This window comes from Rissa tridactyla, chromosome 5 (genome assembly GCF_028500815.1).
Source record: "Rissa tridactyla isolate bRisTri1 chromosome 5, bRisTri1.patW.cur.20221130, whole genome shotgun sequence".
Classification (NCBI taxonomy): Eukaryota; Metazoa; Chordata; class Aves; order Charadriiformes; family Laridae; genus Rissa; species Rissa tridactyla.
This window is the reverse complement of record NC_071470.1, coordinates 15,067,785-15,081,364: the sequence shown is the minus strand read 5'-3', so window position 1 is coordinate 15,081,364 and position 13,580 is coordinate 15,067,785. Positions and strand designations below refer to the sequence as shown.

The 13,580-nt window shown below is 36.8% G+C and overlaps 1 protein-coding gene across 6 annotated transcripts in view; it reads right to left on the bottom strand.

Annotated features, from left to right (window-relative positions):
- Nucleotides 1-13,580, bottom strand: part of ATP8A1 (ATPase phospholipid transporting 8A1) — a 127,505-nt gene that overhangs the window by 44,968 nt on the left and 68,957 nt on the right. For all 6 annotated transcript variants that reach the window (XM_054202209.1, XM_054202211.1, XM_054202210.1 and 3 more), the window contains 3 exons: nt 8,919-9,091; nt 1,564-1,747; nt 1,353-1,463 (listed from right to left, as the gene is read on the bottom strand). In XM_054202209.1, coding sequence (XP_054058184.1) covers nt 1,353-1,463; nt 1,564-1,747; nt 8,919-9,091 — 468 coding nt within the window. The remainder of the gene's footprint in view (nt 1-1,352; nt 1,464-1,563; nt 1,748-8,918; nt 9,092-13,580) is intronic.

The window sequence follows — 13,580 nt, the reverse complement described above, 5'->3', positions numbered from 1 at the left end:
AACATAATATGCATCTATTAAAGTAAAGGTAGGTATTTTTAGTTATTGTCAGCTAATAAAAGGAAACTTAATTAAAGCAACTTCCAGACATGCCTTTCATAGTATTATTTTCTGAACTCCAAGACAGAGGAGGTGTGGCCACAAAAGCTTCACAGGCGTTTTCCTGATGAAGCATTTCTGCATATTAAGCAGCAGCTTACAAATACTCATTGAGCTCTCTGCTCCCACGCCTGATCCGTACAAAAAACTGAAAAGAGAGATTCAAGACTGGCAGTTGTCCTTTCTAGAGACATTCAATGATGAATTTCTACCCATTCACTCAGAGTATTGACAGGAGCTATTAACATCTGTGAAAGTTTTCCGAGCTGACAAACGTTGGGTGTACAGGAATTCAAGTAGAAGTCATCTTGTCTTCCAGAGAGGGTGTATATGGTAAAATGCTTGTATGCATGATATATAAAGGGTCATAAACCCATATAAAAATGATCTCTTTGCCCTTCCATCTGCTCAGGAGGCAGAGACTACCTCTTCTAGTCTTTTGTATTTTTAGACTATGATCTCTGTACCTTGCATTTAACTTGCTTTCACAAAGAATACAAATGGTGGGACATTTATATCTCATTTAAGTTATAAATTTACAGTGCGTTTGCAGGCGACAATGACAGAAAATTAGTAAGATAGTATGTTCTAAAGCCTACCTTTGCATGCTTTCCCTAAACATAAAGAATACCTTAATACTGTTTTTTCAAATATTTCAAAAGCTACTGCTAACCAATATTTCTGGAAGTCCGATCATTTAATCAGATATTCAGCTTTTGAAATGCAGGAACTGAAGTCTGCCATCACTTCTAAAGCAAAAAAGGATCTTTAGTGGATTTGCTTTTTTATGGCTTTCTTCTTTATGTTTTTCTAAACAGGCTACAAACTTGCTACCACTTAGAATGAAATCTATTTACGTTAATAACACAAAAAAGACAAAAAAGGAAAATTTAAAAATGTAAAAAATATGCTAAGAAAAATACACAGTTTTTGGCTACAATACTTGTTCATAAAAAGATATTTAAAGTATTTTCAAATATTGCAACAGTGTAAGATCACATACATAAATACCAAACTTGGTAATACTAACCTAATGTTTATATTAGGTCTAACAGAAATAGGGCATTTTCTTTCAGTAAAAACTGGATACACACTGTGCAAGCTTAAGATATGAATTTAAAAATATATTAAACAAACTAAGAAAGTTTTACGAATAACCATTAACCCCATTGCGGTAAAAATACAGAAGACTGACCAATAAAGCTTATTTTGTGATCAAGCTTTGCAACAGATTTACTGTACTGTAAAATTACCTCGATAATATAAAGGACTATATTCTTGTAGAAACAATACAAGATGCATTTAGCTACTCTGTTATAATTCCAGGCTCCGTGAACCAACAACAAGTTCTTCAAATACTTGAACTGCAAAAAATGAACAAACATACAATCAGAACATGCACACGCCAATATTAAGCTGATATTAGACTACTTTATTGTAGTATTTTACAGTGTAATGTTTTACCTGAGCAATTGAGTAGTCTGAAGAATTAGCAGCCTGTAGACCTTCATTCCCACTAATACCAACACCAACATGTGCTGTTTGTATCATACTAACATCATTTGCTCCATCACCAATCGCTAGAGTTACTACCTTAACTTGTTTTTTAACCATTTCTACAACTTCAGACTTTTGAAGTGGTGATACCCTAAGGGATAACAGAAAGAAGAAGGTTTAATACAGGACTTCCGTACTTTCAAAACATGCTTCACATTCTGTGAAAAGGTAATAAACCCAGGACAACTAACATCCTGGTCAGTCACACGATGCTGTTATTGCCCTTTAGGCTATATGCTAAAAGCACATTCCCAGCGAAATTCATAGAAAACTTTGATTTGTTGAAGCAAGATGTTAACAGGACTGCAGACAACGTAGATCAAACACCAACAGGCCCCTAAAACAGAGTAATGGAAGAAACCCCAAACACTGTCTTCTTCAGTATTAACTTACAACAATTACAGATTTTGGCATATTTTGTTGTTATGCTTTCTATTTTCCTGTTTAAATATGTATTTTATAAACAAACAAGATAGTTAAGACAGAAGTCAATGCAAACAGGAACAAACAAAGTGGACCACCACTATCTTCACAAAGCCTACACTGCTAAATTTGAGGAAGCCAACTGCATCCTGGGCTGCATCAAAAGCAGCGTGGCCAGCAGGCTGAAGGAGACAATTCTGCCCCTCTACTCCAGTCTGGTGAGACCCCATCTGGAGTACTGCATCCAGCTCTGGAGCCCCCACCTAAGAAGGACATGGACCTGTTGGAGATAGTCCAGAGGAGGGCCATGAAGATGTCAGAGGGCTGTAGCACCTCTCCTATGAGGACAGGCTGAGAAAGTTGGGAGTTGTTCAGCCTGGAGAAGAGAAGGCTCTGGGGGGGACCTTGTCGCAGCCTTCCAGTACTTAAAGAGGACCTACGGGAAAGATGGGGAGGGACTCTTTATCAGGGAGTGTAGTGACAAGACAAGGGGTAACTGTTTTAAACTGAAAGAGAGTAGATCTAGATTAGATACTTGTATTTTACAATGAGGATGATGAAACGCTGGAAGAGGTTGCCCAGAGAGGTGGTAGATGCCCCATCACTGTGAACATTCAAGGTCAGGCTGGACAGGGCTCTGAGACACTTGATCTAGTTGAAGATGTCCCTGCTTACTGCAGTGGGGGTTGGACTAGATGATCGATGACCTTTAAAGGTGCCTTCCAACTCAAACTATTCTATGACTCTAACTTTGAACATTGACTCTTGAACTCTTGATTCTCCACTTTGTCTAACTACCAGTAACATCTCCCTTGTTCTTTTCAGGGCTGCTCCAATTATCTGTCATTAAGAAAATGCCTGCCCACAGTTGAGGGGACAAATTATTCCAGGGATGACCCAAAAGCTCTATTCACGAAACTCTATCAGTTTTGGTTTGATCTACCGCTCTGTGTGTCACACGTGTACCTTCCATTTCACATGAAAGTTCCACTCTGTAAACTGAAGTTCATTCCTTTGTAGTATTTGAGATGTGATAACTGAAAATAATATACAGAAATTACGTGCTAGGACTGATGTGTTTCACAGGGCGGGGAAGGGAAGGAGCAAGCCCTAAGCAGTGTGGCAATCCACCCTTGCGCTTCCTGGCACTGGAGTCAAGGATCAGACCCTGCCCCTCTCCTTTCATGGTATAAACAGAAACAAGAAGGAATGCCACCAGACACCAAAAATTCAGCTGTATTATGGCATTTATGCATTCCTAAAGATCCTCACAAACAATACTAACAGCAATGAAAGAAAACCTGTTTTACTTATAACTGACAGCTGAGGCTGGTGACTGATTTCATAATAACGTTCTACGAAAAAGTAAATGCATCAGAAAAAGTTCAGAAAAAAAACCCAAATCTCTGACATCACACTGCTATTATCCATTACCCATTATCAGTTTCCTTTATTAATAAATCCAAGTTACAAAGATCTGAGAAAAGCTGGGAAATTGTAATCTAGGAGTGCAGCACAGGCTGGGATCTACTCAGCTGAGGAGCAGCTCTGTGGAAAGGGATCTGGGAGCGCTGGTGGACAACAAGCTCAATATGAGTGAGGAGTGTGCTGCTGGGGCAAAGAAAGCCAACAGGACGCTGGGTTGCATCAACAAGGGCATCACCAGCAGAGATAAAGAAGTCATCATCCCACTCTACTCAGCGCTTGTCAGACCACACCTGGAACACTGTATTCGGTTTTGGTCCCCACTATACAAAAAAGATGTGGCCAGGTTGGAGAGGGTCCAGAGAAGGGCCACCAAGGTGATCAAAGGACTGTGAAGCCTGACATATGAGGAAAGGCTGAGAGAACTGGGTTTGTTCAGCCTCAAGAAAAGAAGGCTTAGGGGAGACCTTATCACCATGTTCCAGTATTTAGAGGGTGCCTACAAAGAAGATGGAAATTCCTTTTTTACAAGGAGTCACGTGGAAAAGACTAGGATTAATGGGTACAAGTTATTCCAGGGGAGAGTCCAATTGGACACAAGAGGAATACTATTCACAATGAGAACAATCAGCCATTGGAACAATCTCCCCAGAGAAGCAGTGGATTCCCAACATTGGACACTTTTAAGATTTGGCTGGACAGGGTGCTGGGCCATCTTGTCTAGACCATGCTTTTGGCAAGAAAGGTTGGACCAGACGATCCTTGAGGTCCCTTCCAACCTGGCATTCTATGATTCTATGATAAGTAATCAGGGCAAAAGCAGAAACAGTCTTTTGAGAAATTTTGGTGAATATGTCCTTTAGAAATGTAAATTTCACCAAAACAACATTAATTTCCTATGAAAGGAAAGCACTTTCCCACTAAAATAAAGACTATTTTAAGTTTTTAGCCATCTAAGGTTGATCATGATTATTCTGAAACATAGCTTAAAACTGCAGGGGAAACCCAAGGTTTTCTAGACATGCTTTTTACATCCTGAAACACACATTTATTCATGAAGAATTAAGTTTTGTCTAAAATAGTAAATTAAAGTAACAATCACAATTCTTACTAGTTAAAACTTATATAACATGTCGGAAACTCAGACTACTTAAGAGCTGAAAGAATTTCTCCACCAAACTATTCCTGGTGGAGGAATTACCAAGCGTAGTAGAGAGAACTGTTTTAAACCATCAAATTTAATGCAGAAAGGATTAAAAAAAATTGAGACATTAAGATCTGTCTTCCTGCATATTATTTTATATCCAGATATGCAACTTCTGAAATTAAAGCACACTCTCTCTTCTATAAATTCCTTAATATTACATTTGAAGTGTATTTGTTACATTATTTGTTTCAACTACAAGCCCCCTTGTCTTTGTAGAATGACATCTTATATATGCTCGAGGCCCCGCTCATCATAAGCGCATAACTTCACTCTGCACCATGCTTTCAAAGATATCAGTTTATGACTTCAGTCTCTATCACCAAGGCATTCATGTTACTACAGGACAGACTTACTCTTGATCCGATTTCAATGTCACAGAAGAAATAACGAAGGAACAACGAGCTCCATAGATCATTTATAAAAGAAAAAAGAAAGTATTTTCCATTTTTCATCTAGCAAATGTCACGATATTTTAACTTAGTCTACTGTATAAATTTATAGGAAGAAAAAAACCCACAAGTGTTTCAACAAATAGACTAAGCCTCAACACCAGATGGGTTACTGAGTTCCCAGCATAGGGGTACCCTAAAGGTGGTTGCTTCTCTCTTCTGGATGACAGTGCTTAACACTGACACGACGTTGTTAATGGAAATGGGGTACATAACATCTACACTGATCTTTGCTCACATACAATATTCTAATTCCCAGTGGGTTCTGTAACATCTCTGTAGCTCTTCTGGTTCCTCCTCTCCATATGCCAAAGGGCACCTTCTCATAGTTCACCTCACCTCACATCACCTGAAAAAAACCCCAATGCCTATTTTGTGCCAACTAAGTAAAATTTCTCAAGCTTTACATATATATCAGAGTAGGGTTGCAGAAAATTTAATTGCACAGATTTGCAAAAGGAAAAAATTAAAGGAGTGAAAAATAACACAGCTTTCAGATTGAAGGTAGCTATCTCGTTACTTTATTCAGGACGAGTACAGCCTTATGGTGAACTTGGGACGAAAGCTTCTGGGCAGCAGTCCTTCAGAAGAATTCTGTGGTCCAAGTATATCAAAATGCATTTTGATGATTTTTTTTTTATATGTTTTATTTGATCTCTGCTGATGAGTACTGTATTAGGACTCACTACAGCCAGCTTCTATAGAAGATTCCTGACATGAGAACTTCTTTTTCATCTTTTTTAAGTTTCCAGGAACAGTGGCTTATTTCCCTTTCAGACAATGTTATAGTGGCAGTGGGAACATAGCACTTACTGTCATTGCCCGGTGCATCAAATTATTGGTGAAACTAATAAAAAGTATCTTTTGTTCATTCTGTTCACTCTTAGCTGTACGTTTTTACTACAGAATAATCCATTTAACATTCTTCTTGCACACATTACTCTGAAGCCAATATGGAGTTGGAATTCAGTTAGTAAAGTCTTTAAGCCAAACATCTGCTTGGAATTAATAACATACACAGATTTTTGAAGTTAAATGTCTACTGAATATTTGTCAGCTTCATCTGTGTTATGGCTAGTCTTTGTAAGATCCACAGGTAATAAATGCTTCTGAACAAGTGAACACAGTCTGAAAACTTCAAAGAAAGTGATGTAATTTGCATTTCTAAACCCAAGGAGGGCTTAAAATGTTTACTGCCTTTATATGGATGGAAAAGAGGCCTATATCTTCATTTAGTCAGGATGATGTTTAAGTGATTTACATTAATTAAAAGTTACCATTTTAAATTTTTTATTTTCAAGCTCACAAACGAGGAAATGAAATTTTTGTTACTAATGATGGAGCATTAACAGAAACGTTTTTGTTTTTGGACAGAATTCTGACTTCTGAGAAGCATGTGATATTAAAAAAGCACATACTAAAGCAGTGAGTGCTACAAGCAAATATTGTAGTTTTAACCTGCAGCCAATTTTTAAACAACCACAAAATATGTCCGAGCATATACCTAGACATGTACTGAAACCAGCCGACCTAAGCATATTATGGAAACATACAAATGGCAGAGAGAACGCTACCAGAACAGAAACTTTCATTTTGCTCTGTTGTTCCATCAGAAAGATGCTACCAATAAAAGATAGCTATATGTACAAAATATCCTTCAATGCTCCTACAGATGAACAGAAATGGCAATATTGTCTCTTCAAAAGGCACAAAATATACTTTCAAATCAAGGAAAGAGAAGAAACAGAAACGTAGTTTTGAAAGAGCAGTTCTACACACATCTCCTGCTTGTTACTTACTATATGGAGCAAGACTGGAACTAATAGAACAAGCACAAAGCTCCAACTCGCCTGTCAGAAAGACTACTGCCGTTACAAAAATGTTTATACACAATATAAACTGTATACTGGTGTAAGATCTCAGTTTAAAAGACAGTAAGACCTTAGTTTGAAATTCAGGGTCTTTCATGCTGGAGCATGGCTACAAAGCTAAACCATTAAAAAATTAATAAAAAACCCACTTGGTGGCATAACGTATTGCATGACAGTACGGAAAGACGACAAAGCAGGTGTTTATTTGGATACTATAACCTCATATGCTTTTCCCTGTCCTTTTGCAAGACAAAAAACAGCGCCATTTTGAACACTGATTTTTCAGATGAATCTGCTTTATCTTAATGGAACGTTATTACACTTTCTACCTGAACACAAGAAGCTTACATTTATTTACCTTATTAATCAAAAGCAGACAAGCTATTAAGGTTTATTTACAACAGTTTTCACATTTGTACAGACCATGTCTCTACCTTCAGGTACATAACAGGACAGGCAATAACGGGGTGGTAGGCAGTAAGCTTATATAATTTATTGAAAGAAGATGTGAATTTGGTAAGAAATTATGGTGGTTTTTCTTTTTTTGTAAAGCAACATTCCAATTATAATCAGACATAGCACCTTATTTAAATATGGAATTAGACGTAACTTGGATACACAGATAACCCTAGAAATTTCAGTCCTACGTTAATTGTGAGAACTTGAATTCGTGACACTGTTGTATATTGAGAAACAGCAAGCTATAAGGCCTCTAGAAGAGCTTAAATACCTTGTTTCTGAGTTAATTTGTCCTGCTTTAATATAGGAATCAGCTTTTTCTATGCTACTACAAAGGTCAAAATAGTGAAAAATACTTTGAGAACATTAACTGGCTATCCTTGTAATAGTTACCTCAGACACTGATGAAAATAACAGCAATTTCCACAGTTCTGTATTGTTTGATTGCATTTCTAATACAGATATCCTACCTGTGTTGCCAATGATCTTGTAAAGAAAAGTCCTTGCTTATGCTTTTTGACAGATTAATCACTTGGCCTAAGCCAAGCTCTTTAAACATCAACAGCAGCAGTTCTTGTTTATCTAGCTTACCAAGCAGCCAACTCCCCTTTTTGTTCAATCATTCAAACGTAGAAAAGGTGACGTACTGCTCAGGAGATGCTTGCAGTTTTTGTGTTTAAATCCCAAAAATGCAAGACGACCCCAAAACACATAACCTGTCACTTATACAGTCCTACATACTCCTTAATATAAATCTGGAAATATTAGAAGGCAAGCCAAACTGCTTTCACGTTGCATATATTTAAAGAATGCAGACATTTAGTTTTCTTTGATCTGGAAAAAGTTCTCTTGTTATGGTAAGCTTACAGCTCTAATAGCTGATGTTTGAATATCTGATTGCACAAAAGAACCCTAAACCAATCATAATAACAAAAAAAGGTGTTTTCGTCAGCTTCAGGAAATAAAAAAATCACCCAGAGTAGTACTTTTAACATTTCTGTGCACTTCTCATGCAACATAAATCATGGCTTACAGAAAAAGCAGATAGAAAATCTTGCATGTGGAGGAAGCTCTATAAAAAAATCCAGATGTGCTGAAACCTGCAGTCAACTGCAGTATCAATTTAAGGTTAAGATCATTGTCTCAATCTTACTGAGACTACCCTGGATGGATAACAAGTAATTTTTCTAGTCATACACAACCTGAATGACTTACTTTGACAGGTACACCCTGTAGCAGACTGTTCTACAGAAATATTTTGTTTGAATGACTGTATTTCAAAACTTCAGCTGCTAAAGTTTCGGTTTTTTAATATATATTTCATGGTTGGACAACATGGATATGTGCATTTTCTGTGAAATAAAAGAAGTTTCTTAACTTTAAAATGTCAATAAAAATACTGCAAAGCAAAAATAATGTAAACCTTACCTGCAACAAATAACAGCTTTACATGATAAAGCCAAATCCAGAAAATACTGTCTCACTCCAAACGTCAAAGCATACTTCAGAGATTTACCATCAATGATGAGAGCAAAATCATTTTCCTTTCTCAAAGCATCACCAAGAGTACTGCAATGATGGCTAAGCGTCTCTCTTGTTCCCTGTTGGACAAAACAAATTGTGTCCATTATTTTTAATTCCTACTGTTCTTAAGTCCAAATTTTTTTTTCAGTGTGATCAGAAACACTGATATTTCCTTTTCTGAGGAAATTACCTCTTGATTATGCTATCAAATAGACAGTATCACACGAAAAAAAAAGTATGCTCAACAGCTGTACTATTAGAAACCACAGTAGAAATGGTGTGTAGGACTGCTCTCGTACTCTGCTGAAATAAATATAAGTTGTGGTGAAACTTTTAATGCTCTTCGAATGGTAACAATACTTGCACAAATGTTTGCTGAAAGATATTGTTAAATAAGTTTTCTATATACCTGTGCAAAAGAAAATTCATATATATATAGATAGATAACAGAAGAAACAATTTCTGCTCATTATTATATAAAATGGTCCTAAATGTTTAGAAAAAAAGTACAAGTAAAAAAGATAATTCAGAACATAAGTACATGCATTAAAATTGATAATTCTAACCATCCTATCAAATTTATATTTTAAGATAAGCCCCCATCAACCACATGTTATATAAAGGATCATATTCTGTATTTTTCAGTTACAAAGAACAGTCTGAACCACACCTACACAAGTCACTATTCTGTGATCCAGTACTGAGAACTTTAGATTATATTCAGTAGACAATACATTCTTTTGTATTTGTGCAGAAGGACCTCATAGCCTGCTTTGGGAGGTCACTAATACCTATTTAATTATGGTACAGCTCTACCATTGAGTGTCATGAAGAAGAAAAAAACCTGCTTGTTGCATTTCTTTCTTTTTTAATGGCCTTCGTAGAGCTACAACATACTCTTCTATTGTTTCCTGCTTCACAGCCCAGAAGTAAGAAGGGTTTTAGAGGAGAAAGGAAGATGAAAACAAAACTTCAGCTTATAAAACATTGAATTTGGAAAATAGTAACATCCTATGGCAACAATGTTCCTTTATTTTTCTAGAAGATTAACAATCAAAATGTTGTGCTACTTCAGTGATGTCAGGCATACACGTAAATAAAATTTGGTGTAACCACCTAAAAATAAAACACCAAGAAGTAATAACAAATCTTAACCCTCTGAAATGAAATTAAAGATATTGCTTTGCCTTTCCCACCCAACTTACTCCACCCAGTTCCACACACTGTTGTGTCCATGTTTTTTTCCCTACTTTGCTTCCACTGGCTTTCTAAAGATTCATTGGTTTAACTAAAAGGAGATCAGGCTGTTGGGGTTTCATGGCTCTTCCTCCGTAAAAACAGCAAGGGAAACGAAGTGCCACTGTTTAAAATTACATGTTAGAAAGCCTTTAAGATGACAATAACTGCTGTAACTATTTTCTCAGAATGTCTTTTCTGATTAAGAAATACTGCAATGCAAAGGAAGTACCAATTTTTCTCATCTCCATGGACTATTTAGCTTCTGACTAAATTTAAGCAATGCAAGAGCCTGAAACTTCATATTCCTGTCATCTATTGTTTCTTCTCATTCATGCAGTATAAACTCTTCTGTTTAAATTGACCTTAATTTTTTATCACAGACAGACATGCCATCAGGTAGCTCCAGGCATGCTACATATTAAAAACAAACAAAAAACCCCAAGACAATACAAAACACTTACCCCTACTGTAAACCTGTCATATTTAAAATTCCTTTGTGGGCTATGTAGCTCTACACTGCAATCCAATGCCCAAAATTAAAAGCAGTATCAGAACATCCCTTGTTTGCTTCTACACCATTTCCATTAAATATTTCTCAGTAAAACTGAATAGTAATCAAACTATTTTCTATTGTTATTAATTCAGTTCACAATTAAAAGAATAATGCTATGTTCTTTATGATTTCTGTCTATGATTAACAGTACTATACTGAAATTTAGCACTGCATTAAGTTAATACGAAGGCAAAATAAAATCCAGTGTTCTATACAACTGTAAGAACTTACTAACAAAAACTCTTTATGAAGCTAAGCAGATGTTTTGAGGCTCCACTCCCATGAACAAGTTATGTGTCAGAAAAGAGAGATACATAAATGCCTCCTGGAAGTCCTTCTAGTTCTATCCCAGCCAATGATAACTGAGGAGTGGGAATGGGGTATTTTTCTTTTAATTCCATAAGTAAGGGAATTGGTTCACACAAAAGAGGATCTCTGATTACAGCATATTCTTTGTAAACTCACTTCACAGAGCTGGGATACAGTCTAGACAAATTTTTTTTTTTTTTTATACTCTAACTTCTTCCATCTTGCATGCTAAGGTCATAATAATGACCAAACTGAGGAGGTATTTGTTTTGTTAAATCTTTATTACATGTCTTAGGGACAGGGGACTCTGCCTATCCCTACAAGGATTAGAGTTGAGCTAGTTCCTTTTCAGGAGCAGCGACTGGTATGCAACAGATATTGTACTAGTATTGCAACAGCAAGGCAAGAACCATCCACTTACTGCCACTCTTTTCAGTACTGTGAAGGGTATGCAGACCAAGAGAAGCCAACCTTCCTAACTCCTACGAACGTACCAACATCTTTATATAGCCCAGAGGCTATGCCCATACCTTGCAGAGCCAAGGAGGAAAGGACTTCCACAGAGCAACTCTTCTCCAAGATCCTAAACACAAAGGTCCCACTACACTGGGGGTTTTTTTCTTCAAGGTTTCATGGCTGCTCAGTTCCTCCTGTCTGAGGTAACTGGGTTGTCCAGCAGCTCTCATGGGAGCACAGTTCCTTACAAGGTACGGGACAGAGACCCAGTACAAGAGGTGGATCTGTGCTGCTCACAAGCCAAAGTTTCAGCTGTATTCCTTAACAGACAATATTCCAACCAAGTATTACAGACTCTTGCTAGCTGTTGGTATGCAGAAAGAAAAGAGGAATGGCATCCATCCTTGCAGCTGCACTGACTCAGGGTTCTGCAATCAACAGCAGTCCACCCCTCTCTCCATTTCCTGAGACCTGCTCCACTCCTCCATCAGAATTTTCAAGGCCGTTTTTGACTCAATCAGTCGGACTGCAAATGGAGACTGACGTCTGATTCCAACCACACCAGCAAGCAAAAAGTAGGACGCAAGGTCTACATTAATCAAATGTGCACCATCAAACAAGGCAGAAAATTTTCAATGGAGTTTCTTGTTAAAATACTGGCAAAGAGTTAGTTTATTATTATTATCTGAACTGTCTCTTGCCCTCAAAATATTTGATTCCTACATTTACCTGCTCCTGAAGAAACATGATCTATGTTATCATCACAGACCGATTTGCAAGTGACCAGTTTGCATTTGCAATTTCAGCTGCCATGCGATAGCTGCATCCCCACGTACTTTGAAGGTACTTTGTGCATGTAGGGAAAGGAACTCTCAATCTCCACGCAATCCAGATGCTTCAGTTTGAAACAGGGAGTACAGTGCAGTTACCATATCAGATACCTAAATTATATTTATATACATTTATTTTTAAAATATATTGCTTAATATATATTTATTCAACTTTCCAATCATTGCATTAGAAGTGATTAATGTGCAATGCTTGTTTAATGAGTTTTTATTGGACTCTTTTCAGTAGTTAAATAAAACTACCTCGCTTTATTTCATTACATATGAAGAAGTATACAAAGTAGTCAACCTTTTGCACTTAAAATCTATTAAGTATTGCGGTAGTTCTGAAATCCAGCAGTCTGTGTAAATAACCTAAATATGAGACAGAAGTTCTCCCTTCCATTGGTTAATTTTTACTCAGAGATTGGTTGAGGAGCAAAAAATTTAAAAGCAAAGTTAAGGGCTTGAACCAAAAACCTTTCCTGTTTTTTCAACAAACAACAATCGCAATCTTTCAAAAGCTACCCAATGAACTGAACTAAACTAAGAAAAGAAAATTGCCTCTTTTCATTAATATCACAGGCTACTTGTGTCAAAAGTTGCTTACTGTATCAACAGACTCTGGTTCCAGACATTAATCAACAGCTTCTGCCTGTCCCGTGTTTGGGATTTAAGCAAGAATATGTTGCTTAAAACAATTTATATTTGAAATAGAGTCATAACGATTAAATTCATACTGATGTTGAAAATACATTATTCTAAATGGGTCAAAACATTTAAATAAGCACTTCTCTAAAAAAAAGCTAGTATTTTAATTCCTGTTGTAGCCTACTCTTATATGCTACCAAGGAAACCTTCTTACCGATTCTCATACTTTCTTTTCACTTTCCCTCCCTAAATCCTATCTTGAGCAATCTGACCACAATACAGAGTAAGGTAAACTTTATTTCAGGGTTTCCTCCGGAAGCCTTCTGGACAGTGAGTTTTCCCACTGAGGAAATTCTTCTACTTCTAAGTTCATTTAAGGCTCCCTTAGAGGGTGGTAAAAGGATTTAAGTTCTTTCCCTCATGGGATTTTTCTCTTAATATTGCATTCCTACCTTATCTAAAGGATCTCTTCTCTACAAAGCACTATATATTTGCAAGTTAGTAGTTTTAACCCTTACTTGTACTGCAATA